The following is a 22,389-nucleotide window of genomic DNA, read 5'->3' on the forward strand; positions in this document are numbered from 1 at the left end:
CGTATGCTATTTGCGTCCATAAAGTGTCTTCCTTTTGATTGTAAAGTTTTTGCTGGGCAGGGAAAGGGCCTTCCTATCTTTGAATGTCCTGAAAGGCCTAACACAGAGCTTCTAATAAAAGTGTATAAACAAAATAAAATATTTGAGAAACTCAAAACCCAGTGCCTGCCAGTGTATTCACAGCAACTGACAGGCAGGAAGAGATGTGGCTAAGAATTACAGACCATCTTCTTTAAACAAACTTAATTCGGTCTCCAATCTCGGTGAGGGCAGGCCCCACCGGATACAGTTGCGGTGGGCGACACTGAGCTGAAACCAATCTTACCTCGACGAGTTTGCATTCAGGAGCCGTTCCAACCTATCCTTCAGGAAGGCGGAAGGATAGGGGAAGATGAGCGAAGGCGCCAATCGATTTTTTAGTCTCGGCTCTATCCTCCCCTGCCCTGCTCCTCCTTCATCTCGGGGACCGTGTGGTAGTGGATCCGGGAGCGGAGCGGGCCAACCGCAAAGTGCGCGGTACTCGCGGTCGCGCGGACCCTGGAGCGACCCCCCCCCCCCCCCGCCTCCCTCTCCTCCCCATCCCCGGGTTCCCTCTGCGGGCGGCCCCCCGAGTCCCAGGCTGCCGCGAGTTTCTGGTCAGAGGTTTCTCCCCACTCTGTCCCCTCCCGGGACTCTGTCTCAGGTTCCGGCCCCTGCCCCTACCCAGGTCCCCCTCCTCCCCCATTCTGCCCACTCCGGGCCCCCTCGCCCTCGGTGACTCCTTTCCGCCAGGTCACGTGATCGTCGCAGCCCGCCTTTCTCTCTCCCCTCCGCAGAGCCGCAGTTTCCTTACCTGTAAAGTAGGGACAGGACTCTCTACCACGTTTACCCAGAGCATGAACAAAGCGAACAGGAAAGAGAAGATTCCATTATAACGTTTATTACTAATCATCATTCTCGTTGCTGGTACTCTTCTTGCCGGTTCGTAGTGGGGGGAGGCGCGCATCCCCGGCGGTCTGGACTGGCAGCTGCTACGAGCGCCCGCCCCCGCCCCCGCCCCGCCCCTCCTTGCTGGCCCCGGGGCGGCGCCGCCTGCGGACCTGTCCCCTCTACCGCCGGCCGCCAGCGGCAGGAGCCGCACAGCCTCTGCTAGACCTGCAGTGCGCAGCGACATGGCGGACGGCCACCGCCTCCTGCTGGAGAACGCGCGGCAAGTGGTGCTGGTGTGCGCCCGCGGCGAGCGCTTCCTGGCGCGGGACGCGCTGCGCAGCCTGGCGGTGCTGGAGGGCGCCAGCCTGGTGGTGGGCACGTAAGTGGCCGCGCGCTCTGGAGCTGCTGGCGACCCGGGTCGTGTGCTGTGGGGCACTGGTCAGCCAAGGCCCAGCTTGGTGCTCTTTCTGTAACTTGTGCGCTGTGGAGGGGAACGCGGTAACAGCCTTTTCGCACCCAGGGAGTCATTGACACGCCTGCCTTTTAGGCGCCTGTTGCTAATGTATTTGGCCGCCTCCGGTTGTCATTCAGTTGAAGAAACCTCTCTCAAGCTGCACATCCCACTGGGGAGCGTCAAGATCCCGCTTCTGCTGATAAAATATAATTGCAGCAATCTGAAGGCGTAGGGGTTCTCTCCAATGCTTCTTGAAGTGCGGACGGGGGACCACCTGACTCAGACGGCCTGAGATTTTTTTTTTTTAAAGACAGACTTCTGATGCCGCCCCCCCATCCCCAGATCTTTTTTCTTTTTTCAAGTTTTCTTGAGATATAATTGGCATACAGCACTGTATAGATTTAAGGTGAACAGCACGATTTGACTTACATACATCTTGAAATGATTACCAGTAAGTATAGTGAACATCCATCCTCTCATATAGATACAAATTCAAAGAAGTAGAAAAAAATTTTTTCCTTGTGACCAGAACTCCTAGGACTTATTCTTTGAACAACTTTCATAAGTAACATACAGCAGTGTTCATTATATTTATCATGCTGTACATTACATCCCTAGTACTTATTTATCTTATAATTGGAAGTTTGTACATTTTGACTACCTTCATCCAATCCCCTCCACCCAGTCCCCACCTATCCCCAGGTCTTTTGAATCAGGATCTCTATGGGTGGAGTTCTGAGATCTGAATTTTTACAAAGCACGTCTCCCACCCACTTCGTCTGCACCCCAAAGCTTGAGAACCACAGAAAACGTTCAGATGGCGATGGTTTGGGGTGATAGATAATTAAGATTCAGCCACCAGATAGAGAGGACATTTTCAGTTATTTTCATTTACACTTCTGAGAATAAAAGAACAGCCAAAGTTTGGAAGGGTGGACTTGGAGTGGTAATGGGGGTTGGGTGCCCATCTGGATTGGAGAGCCCATGGCACTGCGATTACACAAGTCTCATCCCTTATCTGAATCTGCTTAGGGTTGTGTAAGAGCCCCTCTTTTAGGGACTCTGTGTGTGTTTGTTTTTAATTAACAAAGAAATAAAAACATTCCCAGTGTTACTGTCAAAAACTTGTTAAAATGAGTTAACAGAATTGCATGGATGTAGGAACCTAGAGCTAGTTGATGGCCGTACTCCACAGAGGATCCAGACCCGACCCCTACTGTCTTGCTCAGCTGAGCACTGCCCTCTTGCTCACAGGCACTCCAACATCCAGGATTGCTGTGCCATCTCTCATTATGGTGTCTACATTCCAGCCAGTAGGAAGTAGGCAGAGAAAACGATCCTATTGGCTAGAACTTAGTCACGTGGCCACACCTGGCTGATGGGAGACGCTGGAAAGGTGGTCTTTATTCTGGGTGGTCATGCCTCCAGCTAAAATTTAGGAATCTAGCACTGTGGGAAAAGGGAACATTGATCTTGGGGAACAATTAGCAATCTCTGCTACACCTGATTTGACTTTTTGCCTTGCATGTGGCTAGAGTCAATTTCCAAAGACACACACTCGAGAAGGAAATACAATAAATATTGACTGACACCAAAAGGCATCAATAATGTGATCATTGGTCAAAATTTTCACAATATTTCCCCCAAAGTTAGTAATAATTTCTTGATTTTTTTTCCAGAGATGGGTTCATAAAAGCCATCGGTCCTGCTGATGCTATCCAAAAACAGTTTTCAGAAGAAACATTTCAAGAAAGAATTGACTGTTCCGGGAAATGCATCTTGCCAGGTATTAACCTCTTTTTCAGTAAAGCCCTGAAAGCAGTTTTAGTAGTGTAAAGAGGAAGAGTAGTAGCTTGTTTTAAACAAGGTTTCACAATGATATGAAAATATAATAGCTACCATTTATTGAATTTCTACTAGTAAATGTCTAGCTGCTTTACAAACACACTTTCATGTTGAATGAAACCGAACTGCCCTGGAAGGTAAGTATCATTATCTACACATTGCAGATTAGAACACTGATGTTTAGGGGTGAAATATCTTACCCAAGATCTCTAAACAGGTGAAGGGCAAGCTGGGAGTCACACCCATTCGTTCACTCCACTTCTTCCCACTCATATGTTGAAGAGAACCAGCTGTGCTGGGCTTGGGTTCAAAAGCTGTTGGAAGAATTTTATTAATCCATGGCATAGGGGAGGAAAAGACAGCAAATTGCTCTCTGTAATTCCAGAATATACTCTAAATTTGTATAGAGTATGAAACAAAGGACCCATCTCCAGGCGAAAAAACATAAACCAAGAAACCCTAGAGATTTCATTGAAGTTCATTTGTATCTTCAGTGATTGATAACAGAATCAGTTTATTAACCATTATCTCCTACATTTTCTATGTTTTATGGCTTTATGTAATCCTCTGAAACAAATTTCACAAATTTTGAGTTCTGCGCAAACACAGAGGCTAGGATTTATACTTGTGTGCTGTGCGCATCTGACAGAGCTTCTACTATCTGGCCCTTGGGGGTCAGGAGAGAAAGTCAGGGTGAAACCTCATGAGAAAGAGCAGAATATGGTAGAGAATGTATGGTAGGGACTTTTGATTTTACTCTGATCGGAACCACTAATGAGCCATTTAATCTATAAGGCACTTTGAATGTTCTGGAAGGACGGACTTTACCAAATTGTACTGGGATAAACAAAAGTTTCAAGTGACCATTTTATAGTTTCTCTTTAATTAAAATATTTTTCTTTCTTAAAGAAAGATTCATCTTTCTGATTTTATACTTTTCCTGCTCAAAGTTGAGGGTAGGGATAGTATTATTCTTTTTCACACCCAGATTCTTCCTTGGTTTTGCTCAGCTAATAGGTTTGACATCCTGTTTTAAAAGGTTGCTTGGTGAGCATGGATTTATTGGGCAAAAGGAGCTGTATTTCTTTAGGGGATATTTTCATCATGTTGAGTCACCCTCCTCCATTAGAGCCTTCTAGACCAACCATGCAGGGAGTCTTCCTGGAACCACTCAGACAAATTCTCCCTTCTCCACCCTCCTCCAAGATGGCTGACCACCATCGTGCTTTCCTAAGAACTGTATAGTAGAGTCTGCCTGCTGTCTAAGTGCTTTCTGTTTCTTAACTTTAAACGTGATTTGATTTATTGATTACAGGTTTAGTGGATGCACACACACATCCAGTATGGGCTGGTGAAAGAGTTCATGAGTTTGCGATGAAGGTAACTGCAATAAACGATAGCAAATCAAAATAAAGCACAAATATAGACGTGGTTTTCTAGAGTTTGTAGGCTGTTAGGCTTTACAACAAATGTTTACATGTCTTTTTAACGGATATTTTTACTGGCTTGGACTATGGAAATCAATTACAACAAAATTAACCAATTTATAACTTGGTACCAAATCTTTATACTGTGCCCAGGGCTGTCAGTCATTTCAAGTATAATAGTTTTCAAGCTGTTTTAGCTGCCGAATCCTCCTTTTAAAATAGAGCTGACCTGCTTTGCTCACTAATTTCTCCTCTCTTTTCTTTTCCTCATTCCATCCCTCTGTAGCCTTTGAAGGGACTCCAGGAAACAGTTTGAAAATCACCATTCATTGGGGTCAAACTTGGAAAAACATATTATTAATCACAAAAATAAAATGTCTTATATTGTTCCCACTTTTTTTCCAGAAAAATGAAACTTATTAAGAAACATAAATTGTAGTCTTTGTCAGTCATTAATTAGCTGCAGTCAACCCTCAAATCCCTGGTTTGAGCCATTTTCACATTGTTTATTTCCTTGTTTTTAGTAGACTTTATTTTTTAGAGTAGTTTTAGGTTCACAGAACAATTGAATGAAAGGTACAGAGATTTCCCATATACCACTGCTCCCTGCCCCCTGCCCAAAGCACAGCCTTTTCCATTTTCAACATCCCTGACCAGAGTGGTACATTTGTTACCATGGATGAACCTACATTGACACATCATCATCACCCAGAGTTGATAGCTTTCATGACTGTTGACTCTTGGTGTTGTGCATCCTTTAGGTTTGGGCAAATGTGTAATGACATGCCCCCACCATTGTAGTATCATACAGAGTAATTTTACTGCCCCAAAAATCTTCTCTGCTCTGCCTATTCATCCCTGTCTCGCCCCAGTCCCTGGCAACCACTGATCTTTCTACTGTCTCCATAGTTTTGCCTTTTCCAGAATGTCATAGACTTGGAATCCTACAGTACGTAGCCTTTTCAGGTTGTTCCCTCCGTGTCTTTTCTTCACACTGTTTTTTAAAAACCTGGGCAGCCTAACAACTAAATTGGATTATTTCAGAAAAAGAAAAAATTTCTTCAAAAATTGTCTACCTTTTTCAACAATCTAGAACTGTTTTTAAGACTTTCTTAAATCATTGAATTTCAGAGCCAAAAATCAACCTTAGAGATTTACGGTCCAATTCTCTCATTCGATGATGCAGAAAGTGATGCAAAAAGGGCCAAACCCATCAGGTGTTGTTTTTTTTTTAACACGAAATGAACAAAGATCATTTATTATAAAACCATTGAAACTTTCCTTAAAAGCTCAAGTTTGCAATAACTTGAACGTGACAGAATTAAGAACAAAAGGGAAGGGTGTGACTAAGGGAGCCCCGCAGGCGGGCACACTTTGTTTGCCCCACACTCCCTGCTGCCCAGAGTAACAAGGGTCCCGTGGGATCCCAGAAAGAGCCTCTTTATTTGCTTGAGTGACAGAGGTCAGGCCCGAAACTCTAGGTGGCCAGATACTGAGGGGTGGAAATGCTCTGGGTCTCTTAGTGGGGACTTGAATAACCACAGTGAGGTCCCTAATCGCCTAAGCTTTGCTTTCTCATAGGTACCGAGACTAGCTGGTACACACCGAGACTGACTGGCTTGTTAAAATACCGAAATACTTTTGTACCTGTTGGTAAACTGTCGCTAGCCTGAGGCCCCAAGTCCTCCCCACATCTCCCATTTCTGCCATCCCAATCCCTTCCTGAAACACCTCTGACCCCTGCAACTCCCCACCACCCTGGCAGAGTAGGGACTTCCAGAAGGATGGTGCCCCACCATCCTTCCTGATCGGTTGGTGTCTGTGCCATATCGATTGTCAACCATGTCGAATATCATCTCTGTACGTAGGTTCTGTAGAGCTGCCTGCAACCTCCCTGCATTTTGCAGACCTAAGGGTGAACCGTGTGTTCAGTTGGCAGGAGCCACATACATGGATATCCACCAGGCTGGAGGAGGGATCAACTTCACGGTGGAGCGCACGCGCCAGGCCTCGGAGGAGGAGCTGTTCAGTTCCTTCCAGCAGCGGCTTGGGTGCATGATGAGGGCGGGGACAACGCTGGTGGAGTGCAAGAGCGGATACGGCCTCAGCCTGGAGACGGAGCTCAAGATGCTACGCGTGATTGAGCGCGCCCGGCGGGAGCTGGACATCAGCATCTCAGCCACTTACTGCGGGGCTCACTCGGTGCCAAAGTAACCTCAGCCGAAGGGACCGGGGTTTAACTCAGGGTACTGAGAACGCAGAAAGGCTCCTGTGGTGCCTAAGTGGGGCTGTGTTCTCCAGGGAGTGAAGGTGCACCAGCACATTAGCTCTTGCAGAGGGACCAGTAGAGCCTTTGGAAAGGTGTTCTGATTCCAACCTTCAGGCATCTCACACACATGGGTTTAGGAAGGCGGGCCCCACCAGACCCCATTCGTTTGCAAGTCCCTTAATAGTGAAGGAAGAGGAGATGTTCAAAACTCTTGGTTAACAAAAAGAAATTCCCCTGATAGGTCCTTTAAAATGACAGATATTTATGTAAATAGTTTCCCATGACAGTGAGCCCAAAGGCACTTCAGGAATTGAGTAACACCCCGTGGGAGGTAGATCAAATCTTGATGTCAAGATGACGTAGGGAGGTTTTTATTTTTGTTCATCTGTTTGCTTGTTTAGCAGCAAACATTTTTGTTTTAATGCTGTAAATGTTTTTTTCAACTTTCCTCTTTACCTAGAAAGTTCCTCCTGTATGGATTTGCTGTGGAGAATTCTCTCCCCTTCTGTGTCTGCATCTCATCCATCCCGGAATTACTAGATCAGAAAGCCTGCAGTCCCAGAACCAAACGATCCAAAAGAAATCCAGGACTTGAAAATTCGCAGGTGTCTCCAAAGTCTTAGTGCAGTTTTAAGTTGTGATAACTAACTTAGATAATAAATGCTGCAGGCTTACAAAAATGGTTTAATCACATAAATAGCCCATTTAATTAAGTCATATTAATAAGTTAATTAAATCTTTTAAGGTTAATCATTAAAAAATGTGTACATTTATTTAGTTCTGTGAACTTTGACAAAGAAAATTTTAATGTTAATATTTCATTTACCATCTTTAATCAAAGGAACTAAAAAAATTAACATTGAAATTATTATGAAAAATTTACAGAACTAAGTAGAAAAGAAATATAAATACTTAATATTTCCAATGATGTTTGTTGTATGTTTTTAGCATTTATACTTCTGAAATTATTATGGCTTGAAACTGCACTAAGACTTTTGGGTTATCCTGTCTATTATAGTCTGTTTTTTTTTTTAGTAGGAAAGACAATGTGACATGGCAGAAAAGTCTCAGGCTTTGGAGGGACACCAGACCTGGGTTTGAGTCTAGCTTAGCTACTTCCAGCTGGGTGATTTTGAGTTAAGTTTTGATCACTTAACTTTTCTGAACATGAATTGCTTATCTTTAAACCAGCTAAATAACACGCTTATCCTATATGGTTGTCTCGAGAATTAGAAACAGCATATATAAGTACGTGTCTCCTCAGAGCCCACCTCTATCTACCCACCCAGATGGTTTTTGCTGAGAGCCTTCTGTGTGCCAAACACAAGGCTAAAGTTTTACAGGAAATTTCTCCATCTGCCAGTGAGCCTCTGAGGTCTGATCCTGATCCCCGAAGATAAAGCCTGAGGCCCAGAGGAGGCCAAATGACGTCTACATCATGTGTCCAAAGTCATACGGCTAGCAAGTGGCGCAGCTCTGTGTCTGACTTCAAAAGCCCAGACCTTTCTCATATATAACTACCCCAGAATCTTAGAAAGAATTTCAGGGCCTCCTACTATCTTCTTCCCCTATGTCTGATGAGGCAGAAAGCCTTAGGCAGATGCTCCTAGAAACAGCTTGGCCCAGATAAGGGGCTCACGGTTGGGTTGTCAAGGAAGCATCCAGGATGTCCTCTACGTGTCCTTGACAAGAAGATTCAGTTTTTCAGCCAGGCATTCCCAAAGGCAACCCAGATGTGCCAGAATGGATGAACCATCTGAGTCTCTGCCTGTAGGGTCAGTGTATACAGAAGTCTTATCAATACCTCTGCTATGTAGGCTCATCCGGATTGCTAAGAGTCCTGAGTTATAGCTTTGATCTTCTCTTTACCTTTCTGAGGCTTGGGGTCATTTACCTACAATTTCTCAGATTCTCCAAGTGCCAAAAAAAACCTTTCTCCAATTTAAAAAAAAACACTTGCCCACGGTAATCTCACTTTCTTCTTCCCTCAGAGGAAAAACTGCTACTGAAGCCGCTGATGACATCATCAATAACCACCTCCCAAAGCTGAAGGAACTTGGCAGAAATGGGGAAATACGCGTTGACAATATAGATGTGTTCTGTGAGAAGGGCGTCTTTGATCTCGATTCCACCAGAAGGATTCTTCAAAGTGGGAAAGATATAGGGTTACAGATTAACTTCCATGGGGATGAACTCCACCCAATGAAGGCTGCTGAGGTATGGGTGACCTTTTGCTTTTCCTTTGTCGACACTCGTGCTGTGGAAAACTTAATGAGTTTGTTCAAAGGAAGGAGTAACCATCTGAAAAGATAGAGAATGGGGAAACTTGTTTGAAATATGTGCAGGTTGGTGTGGTTGAGCCTTGGAATCCCAGACTTTTTTGCTGATCATTTACTTTTATTATTTCCTCCTGGTGATACTAGTAGAAAAAAGAAGTACCTCTGTGATCTCATTCACTAAATTCACAACCTATTTTGATTGGCACGCAAAGCCACCCTAGCTCAGTCTGTTAATTTCACAGGTAGCTTCTAGGGTCTTTCTGTGGCAGCATCCAGAGGGCTTTTAGTGGAGCATACCATTAATAGCCACAGGAGGATTTTCACATCTATGTGTCTTTTCCAGATTAATTTATTCATGCTTTCTACAAATAGTTGAGTATCTGCTGTGTGCTGGGCATTGTTCTAGGCACTGAGAATTCAGCAGTAAGACGCACCAGATCCCTGCAGTTGGGGGTCTAGCTCTTTCCTCTAAGCCCTGGAGCTACATAAACAACTGCCCTTGGGGCATAAATACAGATGTAGATAGTCTACATGTGTCTCGACCACCACGCGTTCAATATGATCTCTTAATATCAGGTCCAAATCTTGTCCCGTGTTTCCTGCCCCAGTGAATGACGTCATTATCCATCTGTTGCCTCAGTCGAGATCCTGGATATCATTTTGACTCCTCCCTCCCCCTCACCTACTGCATTTCAGCCAACCAGCAAGTCCTCCCAATTCTCCTCCTAAATATCTCTGGATCCACTTGACCACACTGCCGACTTCAGATCACCGAGCTTGTGCTCGTGAGAGGTAGTTGGCAAGAAATCTTAATAATAGAGTGCTGTTTATTTTTGCAGGAAAAACCATTTGCTGGCACGTTATCGATTTGTTGTTGCTGTTGGTGAAACTTCTCTCTGTCTCTCTGCCCATTCTGTTTAGCTCGGGGTGGAACTGGGAGCCCAGGCAATCAGTCACCTGGAAGAAGTGAGTGATGAAGGCATTGCTGCCATGGCAGCGGCCAGGTGCTCTGCTGTCCTCCTGCCCACCACGGCCTACATGCTGAGGTGAGGTTGTTTCTCCCCCCAACATGAGAGCTGCAAGTATAAGCTGTGGACACACAGACTTCCAAGATGCCCAAATATTCATCACCCTTACAAATCCCTTAAAAATGCAGATCAGGGGCTTCCCTGGTGGCGCAGTTGTTGAAAGTCCGCCTGCCGATGCGGGGGACGTGGGTTCGTGCCCCGGTCCAGGAAGATCCCACATACTGCGGAGCGGCTGGGCCCGTGAGCCATGGCCGCTGAGCCTGCGCGTCCGGAGCCTGTGCTCCGCAACGGGAGAGGCCACAACAGTGAGAGGCCCACGTACCGCAAAAAAAAAAAAAAAAATGCAGATCAGGAAAACTTAGCTCATGGAAGATGCTAATACTGGTATGATATTTGTAATGAATTACCCCGAGGAGGGAGCTTAGACCCAAATTGTGTTTGAGTGGTGGGATTCCTGGGGAGAGTGGCGCTTTCATTTTCTTTCTTCCTCATTTTTGGAATTCTCCAATTAAAAATCAATATGCATTACTTTTATAATTAGAAAATAGTGATATAGGCTTTATACTTTAAAGGCTTTATGCATAAGATATTAGGGATATTTCACAGTATTCTGAATCTGAATGAGCTGCTTTCTAAGAGGATACGAGTGGGGACCATAATCCTCATAAATCCTGGGAGTGGGAGGAAAGAGGAGATGTCTAAAGTATATTTTGTGGCATCTGCCTGGGGATTTGGCTGTGTGCCCTCAATGGATTGAGTCCGTGTAGTCCATCTTTTATCACGACGATTGCTCCAGTTCAAATATGAGACCTGAGGTCTCCTGACTCATTGAACCACTTCCATGACAGCCACCGAAGTTGTGGTCAGAAGGTCCAGCATTCAAGAGGCAGTTGATTTCCTCTTAGGACTGGGTGCTTTCTCTGCGGTTGTGATACATGGTTTTTTGTGGGGAGGGGCGTGATTCCGCAGTTATGGCCTTAGGACAGTGGTTCTCAAACTTGGAGTGATTTTGCTCCTCAGGGGATATTTGACAGTATCTGGAGACATTTTTGGTTGTCACAACTAGGTGGTGTCACTGGCATCTAGTGGGTAGAGGCCAGAGATGTTGCTAAACATCCTACAGTGCACAGAAAAACCTTCTACAACAAAGAATCATCCAGTCCAAGACATTAATTTTGCTGCGATTGAGAAACTCTGCCTGAGTGATTGGAAAAACAGGTTCAAGTAACTTTTATAAGGGAGAGGAAAGGAATATTGCAGTGCTTTTTTCAAATTTATTATGATTTTATACACCTATATATATAAAATATTATACATTTCTCTTATTACTATTCTCTTAAAGAGTAGACATAATGTAGGTTACCGTCAGGAAATATCCATCAATAACTATTCTCAGTATGATCAGCTGCTTTTCTTGCATATCTCAATAGTCATCAGAGTGATCAATCAAGACTTAATCTGGTTAACTTTCCACCACCCAAGGAATAAGTTTTTACAAAAGAAAAGGATTCCTTTAACTCACCTTGAATCTCTTAAGACAGAGCAAAAATCTGAGACCTGCGGTGCTGGAGGGCAGTTCAGCATTAAAAGTCTGCACTTCGTCCCTATGCCAGTGGCAGCTGCCACGTGCCATCACCACAAGATGGGTTTAACATCCTGTTTGGATGACAGGGGCAACCAAAGAGAAAGCCATGCTCTTCTCTGGCTTCTCTGTTTCTGTATTTCTCTGATCTCTCCATCAGGAGGAACCTGTAGGTTTCCCCGCTGCGCCCTGAACTCTCTTGACTCTCATTTCCAGAATAACCATTGCCTTATGCCACTCAAGGCCTTCTTTTAATCATTATTTTATGCATCTCTGTATATAATATTTAAATTTATTCAGGACACATTCACCTTAGCTTATCTGGAGCCCCCTTTATAATTTTACTGCCTTGTACATACATATAATTTTCCTCCTTAAGTAGTTCGGGAAAGGGAGGGGAGGCCGTCAGAGTGACTGGCAGGGAAATTTTAACGTCTACCCTTTCCTCACTCTGTATCTCTGCTTCACCCACCTCTCTCACGCATTGTCCTAGCAGAGAAACACTATTTTAAGTGGTCCTGGAAACTGCCTGTCGTAGATTGGGAATGCTTCAAGGGCAAGTGTCACCTCTGTACCCCCAATCCTTGATTAATTTCTGTATTCAACACGCGTGTTGGAGGCCCACTACTTGTCAGGCACTGTTCTAGGCACTGTGGATCCAGCCACGAGTAAAACAGAGTCTTGTCCTCAAGGAGCTTACATTCTAATGGGGAGAGACAGACAATGTGCAAACCGACCAACGAACATAGAAAATGTCAGGTGATGCTTGGTGCTGTGAAAACAATCCAGGTGAGACGAGAGGATAGAGAGTGTTTGAGGGGAGGGTGCTGTGTTTTTAGGGTGGTCAGGGAAGGCTTTTGGAGGAGGGGACATTTGGGAAAAGACCTCCAGGAAGTGAGGGAGCAAGCCATATCTGGGGGAAGGAGCCGGGATAACTAGAAGAGTGCTCTGAGTGGATGGATGGTGAGTGCAGTGGTAGAAATGCACTGAGAGTATTTGAGGAACAGCAAGAGTGAGGCCAGAGAGGCACAAGCCAGGCAGAGAGAGTTAGGAGACGAGGCCAGAAAGAGGGGCAGTTCTTGAAGGGCTGAGTTCATTGTGCAGACAGCAAGCCCACGGGAAGCCACTGAGAGTGGTTCAAAGCACGGCGACACGATCTAACTTATTTTTCTAAAACATCCCTCTGGCTGCTAGGAAGAGAATATATTTTAAGGGGCTTGAGGGTAGAAGCAGGAAAGCCAGTTAGGATGGTCTTAACAAATATCCTAGCAAGCAATGATGGTGACTTGGATCCAAGGTGGTAGCAGAGGGATATAAAAATGAGTTGGATTCTGGATATAGTTTTAAGGGGGAGCCAACAAGATTTTCTGATGGGTTGGATGTGGACTGTGAGAAATGACTCAAGGATGACTCTGAGGCTTTAGTACCTGGCACAGAGTTTTCACTAATGGGATGGTTTTAGAATGACTCTGGCTGAATTAATGACCAGGCAAGTTTTATTGATCTCCATGTGTTAGTTACCATATGCTTTTCATTGAAGCTGCCAAGAAGTCCCTGTATTTTGGGGAGAAAATAAAACTGAGGTGCAATGAAAACACAATAATAAAAAATTAAAGAATTCCTTTAACAAAACATAATCAATCAGCTATTAATAGCAGGCACTGTACTGGTACTAGAGACACAATGGTGAATAAGACACACATGGTCCTTCACGGAATTTGCAGTCTAAGCATATGAAACATGATAAGTGAATAGACAGTAATACCTATAGAGGTAATGAAAAGGATAATCACTTCTGGCTGAGTGACCAGGGAAAGTGAGCATGGGTGGGTGAGAGGTGAGCTGGGCCTGGGAATATGAATGCATTTCAGGGAGAGGTGGATATTCTAGGCAAGGAGAACGGCAGACTCAGAAATGTACAAATAGAAAACCCCAGTGGTTCGAGTGCAGTATTGGGTAGGGCAGGGATGAGAAAGGAGGGCCTGAAAGAAGTGTGGGCTCAGTTTGTGGGGAGCCTCGAATGCCAAACTTAGGTGGACTTCGTATAAAACATAAAGAGAACCTACTCTGAGCACAGAATTAGTATTAATAATTAATATAATTATTATTAATAATAAAGTTATTCCATTCTTTGCCATATTTAGTACACTCCTAGAATAGAACAGTATCATTCATTCATTCAATCAAAAATACTAATTAGCCAGAGACAGGACTGGGTGCTGGGACAAATTATAAGAAAAAGAAATAATCCTTTCAGTGATCCTTAGCCCCTGCTGGACTTGCCAGCAGAGGGGCAGGTGTAATATAGTCTCAGTACTTTACAACCAACCGACCAATCAAATTGAACTTAAGGCTAGAGTAGGGTCTCAAAGGAGGGGTCAGGGTTACCCTCAGCAGCTTTATTTAAAGACAGCTCCTGGGCAGTACAGGTTCATAATGGCTGAGTACCAGTCCACTATCATTGTCATGAAGCAATAGCTATTGTTTCTAAAATGGAGGGGTGTGGGGTGCTGGGGAAGCCAGAGGAAATGAGGGCCAACAAGGTGACTGGGAAGGCTTTCCAGCGGAGGTCTCTCCTTGACCAAACTTCATTCAGGCTCCTCTGAGCCCCTCTCTCCACTAAGCCTCAATCTTGCCTATAAACCTACAGGTTCTTAGCACAAATGATTTTATTCACCCACCTTCCCCAACATTATAAGACTTGAACAAACACTGGCATAGTTTCTAACAGCTCCAGGATGCCTCCCTAGAATGAGCCCAGGCCCCCTTAGAATACCTGTCTGAGAAAGCCCAACCTGCCAGGAAAATTAACTGTTTGTTCCAGTAATACCTGGTGATAGGCAGATAGGCCTCTGAACTTCCTCTTAGAGCAGTTACTTTAAAAAGCTCGCAAGGGCTTCCCTGGTGGCGCAGTGGTTGAGAGTCCGCCTGCCGATACAGGGGACACGGTTCGTGCCCCAGTCCGCGAAGATGCCACATGCCGTGGAGCAGCTGGGCCTGTGAGCCATGGCCGCTGAGCCTGTGCGTCCGGAGCCTGTGCTCCGCGACGGGAGAGGCCACAACAGTGAGAGGCCCACGTACCGCAAAAACAAAAAAAACAAACAAAAAAAGCTTGTAAGGAGGTCAGGGAGATACCCAATCCAGGAAGAAGCACAAATATGTTACATATTAGTTTCTTGGGCCTTCAAAAATTTAAAGGACCTATAATAATGTTTGAGACCCCCTCTCTCCCTCCCAAAAAAAGGAGAGGGAGAGATATGAACAAAAAATTGTAAAATGTTAATTTAAAAAGCATTATTTAAACCTCATTGTTTATATTTGGGAGTCAAAAAAAGTTTATTACATTTGAAAACAATTTTAAGTTTTCTTCCTTTGCAAGAACCTCTGAATATATATAAAGATTGTCATGATAATCCCAAATTTAAAAAGCTAGCCACAGCCAAGTGATTTCAAAAGCAGGCTGATAAAAATCAGGAGTCCTGGGCTTCTGCTGGACGCCACTACTAATCACTGAAGCTTGAGTTTCTGTTTCTTCTTCCAGAACACGAAGGGGTTGGATATCTTTAAGTCTGCTTCAACTCTGAACATCTGTTCTTCAAAAGTTCCACTTCTAGAGACTGACATCATTTTTTTCCCTCTCCTTAGACTGAAGCAGCCTCGAGCCAGGAAAATGTTAGATGAAGGGGTAATAGTCGCTCTGGGCAGTGATTTCAACCCTAATGCGTATTGTTTTGCAATGGTAATTATTTTTAATGTGCCTTTCATAGTCTATGAAACTTCTACGAAGCATATAAATAATTTTAAAATATTTCACTAACTGTTAAAATGTTTCAAAGATCTGAAAAGATTTTCCTGTGAAACAAGAAAAGAGTGTGGACAGCAGTGTAATTGGGTATTTCTGTGCCACTTGAATGCCTCCAGGCTGAGAGAGAAGAGAGAAGGTTCTATTGATACTATGCTTTGATGCAGCCTCTGGGCCTTGTGGTTTTATAGTAACCTATTTCCCCTCTCAGAATTGCATAAGCTCAAGGAAGTTTAGTAAGTTTTAGTGAGTAAATGTGGAGGTGAGCTTCATTGTACACAGTAAGTGGCCTGGAAAAGTAATAAATAAATATTAAATACATATAGGGGGTGGGTGGGTAAGTAATCTCTATAATAAACGAATCTTTCCCAAAGCATAAGGATCTTTACGTGTAAATGTAAATGTAACTTTTCTCATACTGATTTAGCCAGCTCCACTTACACATTTAACTATCATTATTTGTTGTGCTGTGTTGAGAAATGTCCTAGGTGGCAGCTGCCGTTTTGTTGCTTTCCTCCAATGCTTTTCTTTTCCCGTCTTAGCCGATGGTCATGCATCTGGCCTGTGTGAACATGAGAATGTCCATGCCCGAGGCCTTGGCCGCTGCCACCATCAATGCCGCTTATGCCCTGGGAAAATCTCACACTCATGGATCTTTGGAAGTAGGCAAACGGGGAGATCTCATTATCATCAATTCATCCAGGTGCGTGTTCTCCCAGCTGAGCCATTTTATTGTATGCCCACTGTAATATGGAGACTTGGTTTAAATCCCTTTTCCACTGATTATTAGTGTCAGGCTCTGTATAAGCTCAGCAGCTACCCAGTCTTCTTAGTGTCACCCCTTTCTAAGCAAAAAGTCTCCCTCCAGGTCCTAAACTGCAGGGTAGACCAACTTTTCTGGTCTCTTCATCCATCTTATATCTTTCGTAGATCTCCAGGTTTCTGCTCTGTTTACCTGGACTTTGGACTTGTGCCCTCTGGCCTGTGTTTGTTTTTCTTCTTGGGTTCTGACCTTTTCTGCTTGTGTTGGGCCACACAGGTCCCAGCTCTGGCTTGTCATCCTGGTTCTGATTCATTACCTCTCTGACTTCTCATTCCTGCTGGATCCCAAAAGCCTTGCTTCAGTTTTCCTGCCTCTTGTTTTGTATTACTCACTCACAGCCTGCTGCCTCCTGGGCCTCCAGCGTAACAAGTTGAGTTTTATTGTTCTAAATCTTAAAGTTGTGAATCCTATGGTGTCTGGACCCTAGCAAGCCTCTGCCAGGCCTTGGACCTCATGTTCAACAGAAGAGAGTGTCTCCATCATAATTCTACTCTCAAGGGTAATAAGCCATTGTCTCTATCGAGAGTGATGCTGGTGTTACCACTCATGCATCATTTAACTGAAGCAAATTTTTTTTTTTTTTTACTGTTCCAATAACACTTTATTTATGGACATTGAAATTTGAATTTTATATAATTTTTATGTCACAGAATATTATTGTCTTTGTTTTTCATTTTAAGTCCTAATTTAGAAAACCTCAAACAAGACTATCTTAGCTCAAGGACAATAAAAAGCAAGCAGCAGGCCAGATTTGGCCCACAGACCACAGTTTGCCAACTGCTAGCCCAGAACAGTGGTTCTCAAAGTGCAGTCCCAGCAGCAAGGGCATCCTCTGAGAATTTGTTGGAAATGCAACTTCTCAGGCCTCTTGGACAGTCTACCAAACCAGAAACTCCAGGAGTGGGCCTAGCATCTCTGTCTTAAAAAGTCTTCTAGGTGAAAAAGATACATGCTAAAGTTTGAGAAGCACTGATCTGGAGTCATTGTTCTAATGTGAATCAAATATTTTAAGATCAAATACTTAATATCATTAAACAATATTGGATTTATCATAGACTAATTATCATAGTACTCTACAATTTTTTAAAAAGCCCAAATATTAACTACTAAGTGTAAAAAAATTTTTAGAGAATGTATTTTGAAATTAGCATTTATTGACAGAGTGATAATTTTGACTTGTATCCATTTATGTTTGATTTCTTTCTAGATGGGAGCATTTGATTTACCAGTTTGGAGGCCATCACGAATTAATTGATTATGTTATAGCTAAAGGAAAAGTCATCTATAAAAAATGATTGATCTGTAAGGAAAGAGCACACTGTTCTACTGTTTAAGTCAATACAGTTATATTAAAAGTTAAAATACCTTAGTAGTTTACCAGAATGATGTCACTTAAATCTATTTCTGTATTTTGTTTATCCACTTGAAAAACCCAGGGGATTCACTTATTTTAACATGTGCACCTGGACGTATAAGCAAGTAAACCATTGGTGATGATAATCTCAAAGGATTAAATTACTTCACAAAGATTTTCTATAAATATTCTGCAGATTAATATGATGGAGTATCACAGAAATGCCTTTGTGGGGAAATGCAGATTGGCAAATAGGTGGACATGGCTTAAAATTCCAATTGTGCTTCTACTTTTCAAATTTCAATTCTTAAACTATATTTACTGAAAATTGTGGGGGGGAGTGGGAAATCCAAGTCAAATGCCACAAACTAAGCTAAAATGTAGCCATCTGTAATAAGCAAATAGTTTTTCTTTTCCCCACACAGTGTGTCTTTCTAGATGCTCTTCGAATGCATTAGGGTCCTCTGAGGGAGGGTATTCTTCTGTTTTCTTCTCAACCCTTGCAATAGAGCTTCACAGCAGAGCTCAGGACTTGTCATTTTGTACACAAGTATAGGGACCTTCTTGTAATGGATGCATTTTGACCAAATCCAATAATGTAATTTTTTTTAAAGTTTTAAAGTTTTTGATTCTTCACATTACAAATGTATAAAAAAATCTATAGCTTTCAATAAATGTTTGCTGTCACTATTATTGTTGTTGTTTACAGCCCTGGAAGCCAGTCAGTGGTGTCTATTAGAACCTTTTAGGAAATGAACAAATTACAGAAGAAAGTGGATTACATAAAGAAAAAGTGGATGATTATATAAACGAGTGTTTCTAAAGCCATGTGTTTACTTGAAATGTTTTTAAACGCTTTGATCATTCTTACAATCACAATTGCATGATAAAACTTTGTCCTATTTATGAAGAAATGACTAGAGAAGTAAACATTAAGTACCCAAATGATCACCTATTTCAAGTTAATAGAGCCTGGACCAATGAGGCTTTACTGTATTCAACATAGATCAACTCAAGATACCCCTTGTCAGAAGGTTAAGGGTAACAGTGCACATCGCTATCACGGGCTAGAAGCATGGGGTACCTGGAGCTCTGCCCCTCACATGCTTGGTGAAGAAGCCGTGAGGGGGTGTGGGAAGCACAAGTTGCTGTGGGAGACGCCTCCCCTATGACCGGTTTCCTAGTCGATGGTGGGAGTTTGGGATGCAGGAGATACATATAAAGGCCAAAACTAAAGATTAGGTCTGTCCTGGAACCCAAGCCTCGTAGAAGTATATCCTTATAACTACGGAATAAAAAGGTGAAGCACTTCCTATTTTCTTTCTAGGAGATATTCACTCTACACAAGGAGTGTTCATGTCTTTTTTGAATGAAAGCAGAAGATACCCACCTGGAACTGCTTTAGTCCTCCCAGGCCAGTGTCCTGTAAGCTCTTGCAACTCATAGGAGCTGGCTGGAAATGCAGAACTTCAGTTCTACTCCAGACCTGCTGAAGCAGAACCTGGTCTCGACAAGCCCACAGGTATTTGTATGCCCGTTCAAGTCTGAGAAGGGCTGTGGTCTAGACCCTAGCCACATGGACTTTCACACTGTGCCTCAAAATCGCCATTTGTCTTTGCTGCTCCAGGCCTTGCAGCACTGTTCCCTCTGCCTGGAGTGCTTGCCCTCTCTTCTCTAAGTGGGAAGTCAGAGCTAGCCACTGCCCCCCACACCAAGCTCCCATCCCTCTATGATAGCCTCTATAGCATTGCAGTCAAACTGTCTTTCCCTTTAGATTGTGTGTTAGTAGAGGGCAGGGGCCTGGTCATGTCCCCAGGATCTAGTGTAGTGACTGGTTCATAGTAGGCGATCAGTGAATGAATTAATGAATGGCTGCACAAGCATACAGACGGTCCTAGGGAAAACTGCTTATTAAAACACACTCAGCAGGCCAACCCAGGAATGCAGTGTTAAGGAAAATACTTGTTATGTATATTGGAAAAAGCATATGAATTCCGGAATATAATGGATGATGCTTACGGGGGAGTAAAGTGGAAAAGTGAAACCCAACGAGAAACAATTCCATGGCTGGGTGGAAAAGGGCATGGCCATCCTCAGCTTGAGAGATTGGAAAGATTTTGATGTGAGGGAAAGGCTCCGGAGATGGAGCATCATGGGGTGTTCAGAAGGGGGGGATGCCTGAGTCTTCCTAGAGTGGAGGGTTCAGTGGGGGCGGGGAAGGTCAGATCGACTCAGGTTGGGTCTTAGTTGCTGCACGCGGGCTTTCTCTAGTTGCGGCGAGTGGGGACTACTCTTTGTTGTGGTGCACGGGCTTCTCATTGCGGTGGCTTCTTTTGTTGCAGAGCACGGGCTGTAGGCACGCGGGCTTCAGTAGTTGTGGCTCGCGGGCTCCAGAGCACAGGCTCAGTAGTTGTGGCGCATGGGCTTAGTTGCTCTGCGGCATGTGGGATCTTCCCTGACCAAGGCTCGAACCCGTGTCCCCCGCACTGGCAGGCGAATTCTTAAGCACTGTGCCACCAGGGAAGTCCTGGAACTTCATTCTTAAAGTCAGGGGAAGCCACTGCAAGTTTCTGAACAGGTTAGGCCCAGTACAAGAGTGTTGTGGTAGAAAGATTAATCTGGTTTTAGTGAACAGAGTAGGCACTCAGGTATGTGCTGTGTGAGTGGACTCTGGCAAGACACCTTAACCAAGTCCTTTGGTGGAGACAGTAGGAGGTATCAGGTGCTAGAAATCTGGGTGGAAAGCTCTGGAAATGGCACAGTGAGATGTGAACGCACTGACTAGAATTAGTTTGAAAAATAAGGAAGTTCCTCTATGACATACCTCACAGCAAGACCCTTTTTGACCAGTCTCCTAGAGAAATGGAAACAAAAAGAAAGACAAACAAATGGGACCTAATGAAACTTAAAAGCTTTTGCACAGCAAAGGAAAACATAAACAAGATGAAAAGACAGCCCTCAAAATCCGAGAAAATATTTGCAAACGAAGCAAGTGACAAAGGATTAGTCTCCAGAATTTACAAGCAGCTCATGCAGCTCAATGTCAAAAAAACAAACAACCCAATCCAAAAATGGGCAGAAGACCTAAACAGACATTTCTCCAAACAAGACATACAGATTGCCAACAAACACATGAAAGGATGCTCAACATCATTAATCATTAGAGAAATGCAAATCAGAACTATAATGAGGTATCACCTCACAGCGGTCAGAATGGCCATCATCAAAAATTCTACAAACAATAAATGCTGGAGAGGGTGTGGAGAAAAGGGAACCCTCTTGCACTGTTGGTGGGAATGTAAATTGATACAGCCACTATGGAGAATAGTAGGGAGGTTCCTTAAGAAACTAAACATAAAACTACCATATGACCCAGCAATCCCACTACTGGGCTTATACCCTGAGAAAATCATCATTCAAAAAGAGTCATGTACCACAATGTTCATTGCAGCTCTATTTACAATAGCCAGGACATGGAAGCAACCTAAGTGTCCATCGACAGATGAATGGATAAAGAAGATGCGGCACATATATACAATGGAATATTACTCAGTCATAAAACGGAACGAAACTGAGTTATTTGTAGTGAGGTGGATGGACCTAGAGTCTGTCGTACAGAGTGAAGTAAATATTCTCAGAAAGAGAAGAACAAATAGCGTATGCTAACGTGTATATATGGAATCTAAAAAAAAAGATGGTTCTGAAGAACCTAGGGGCAGGACAGGAATAAAGATGCAGACGTAGAGAATGGACTTGAGGACATGGGGAGGGGGAAGGGTAAGATGGGACGAAGTGAGAGAGAGGCATGGACATATATACACTACCAAATGTAAACTAGATGGCTAGTGGGAAGCAGCCGCATAGCACAGGGAGATCAGCTCGGTGTTTTGGTGCTTTGTGACCACCTAGAGGGGTGGGATAGGGAGGGTGGGAGGGAGATGCAAGATGGAGGAGATATGGGGATATATGTATATGTATGGCTGATTCACTTTGTTTTACAGCAGAAACTAACACACCATTGTAAAGCAATTATACTCCAATAAAGATGTTAAAAAAAAAATAAGGAAGCTCATTAGCTCCCCCTCGGAATTTCACAGGAAGGACAGGCTTCAGGAGTGGTTTACCCAGCCGCTCAGTAATCCTGAAGACCCAGATCCCTTCCCTCCCTCTGTTCTGTCCTCCAGTGTTGGCGGCGCCCCAAGGCCAGGTTCCCCCAGGTGTGGCTGACTCGCAGCAGCCAGAGGGGCTTTGTGCTTTCTCACTGGGGTCATACAGAAGAGGGAGAAAGCCTGGCTGTCACGGCTCTCAGGAGAGAAAGAGTTTTCTCAAGCCTGCAGTAAAATTCTTCTGTCTCATTGGCCCAAATTGCAACCTCTGCTGTCTCTTGAACTAATCACCCAGTAAAGGGAATGGGACCCCCTTGAGACGAACCAGGCCTGTGCCCTGAGCTGAAACGAATTTCCTCCAACTCTTTTTGTGGTTTTGTTTTTTGGTATAATTTCAGTGTTTCCATTTAATAAGTTAATACCTTCAACCAAAGTAAACCCCCAGATGCAAAATGATCATGCTATTCATGAGATAATTAGAAGGTTTAATAAAAAAGCTAATCATCCAGGG

General features: G+C 43.8%; 2 protein-coding genes across 2 annotated transcripts in view; one reads left to right on the forward strand and one right to left on the reverse strand.

Annotated features, from left to right (window-relative positions):
- Window positions 1-1,153, reverse strand: part of CCDC38 (coiled-coil domain containing 38) — a gene marked incomplete at both ends in the record, with an annotated part of 41,228 nt that extends 40,075 nt beyond the window's left edge. The window contains 1 exon segment of the mRNA XM_082666179.1: window positions 833-1,153. Coding sequence (XP_082522305.1) covers window positions 833-1,153 — 321 coding nt within the window.
- On the forward strand, window positions 1,107-18,459 carry AMDHD1 (amidohydrolase domain containing 1). The gene is made up of 9 exons (XM_082666380.1): window positions 1,107-1,288; window positions 3,043-3,149; window positions 4,524-4,588; window positions 6,568-6,845; window positions 8,896-9,121; window positions 10,105-10,229; window positions 15,439-15,532; window positions 16,138-16,298; window positions 17,626-18,459. The coding sequence occupies exons 1-9, from the start codon at window positions 1,152-1,154 to the stop codon at window positions 17,711-17,713; spliced, it is 1,281 nt and encodes a 426-aa protein (XP_082522506.1). The 5' UTR covers window positions 1,107-1,151; the 3' UTR covers window positions 17,714-18,459.
- Window positions 18,460-22,389: the final 3,930 nt, after the last annotated feature.

This window comes from Grampus griseus, assembly GCF_964374135.1.
Source record: "Grampus griseus genome assembly, chromosome: 11".
NCBI lineage: Eukaryota > Metazoa > Chordata > Mammalia > Artiodactyla > Delphinidae > Grampus > Grampus griseus.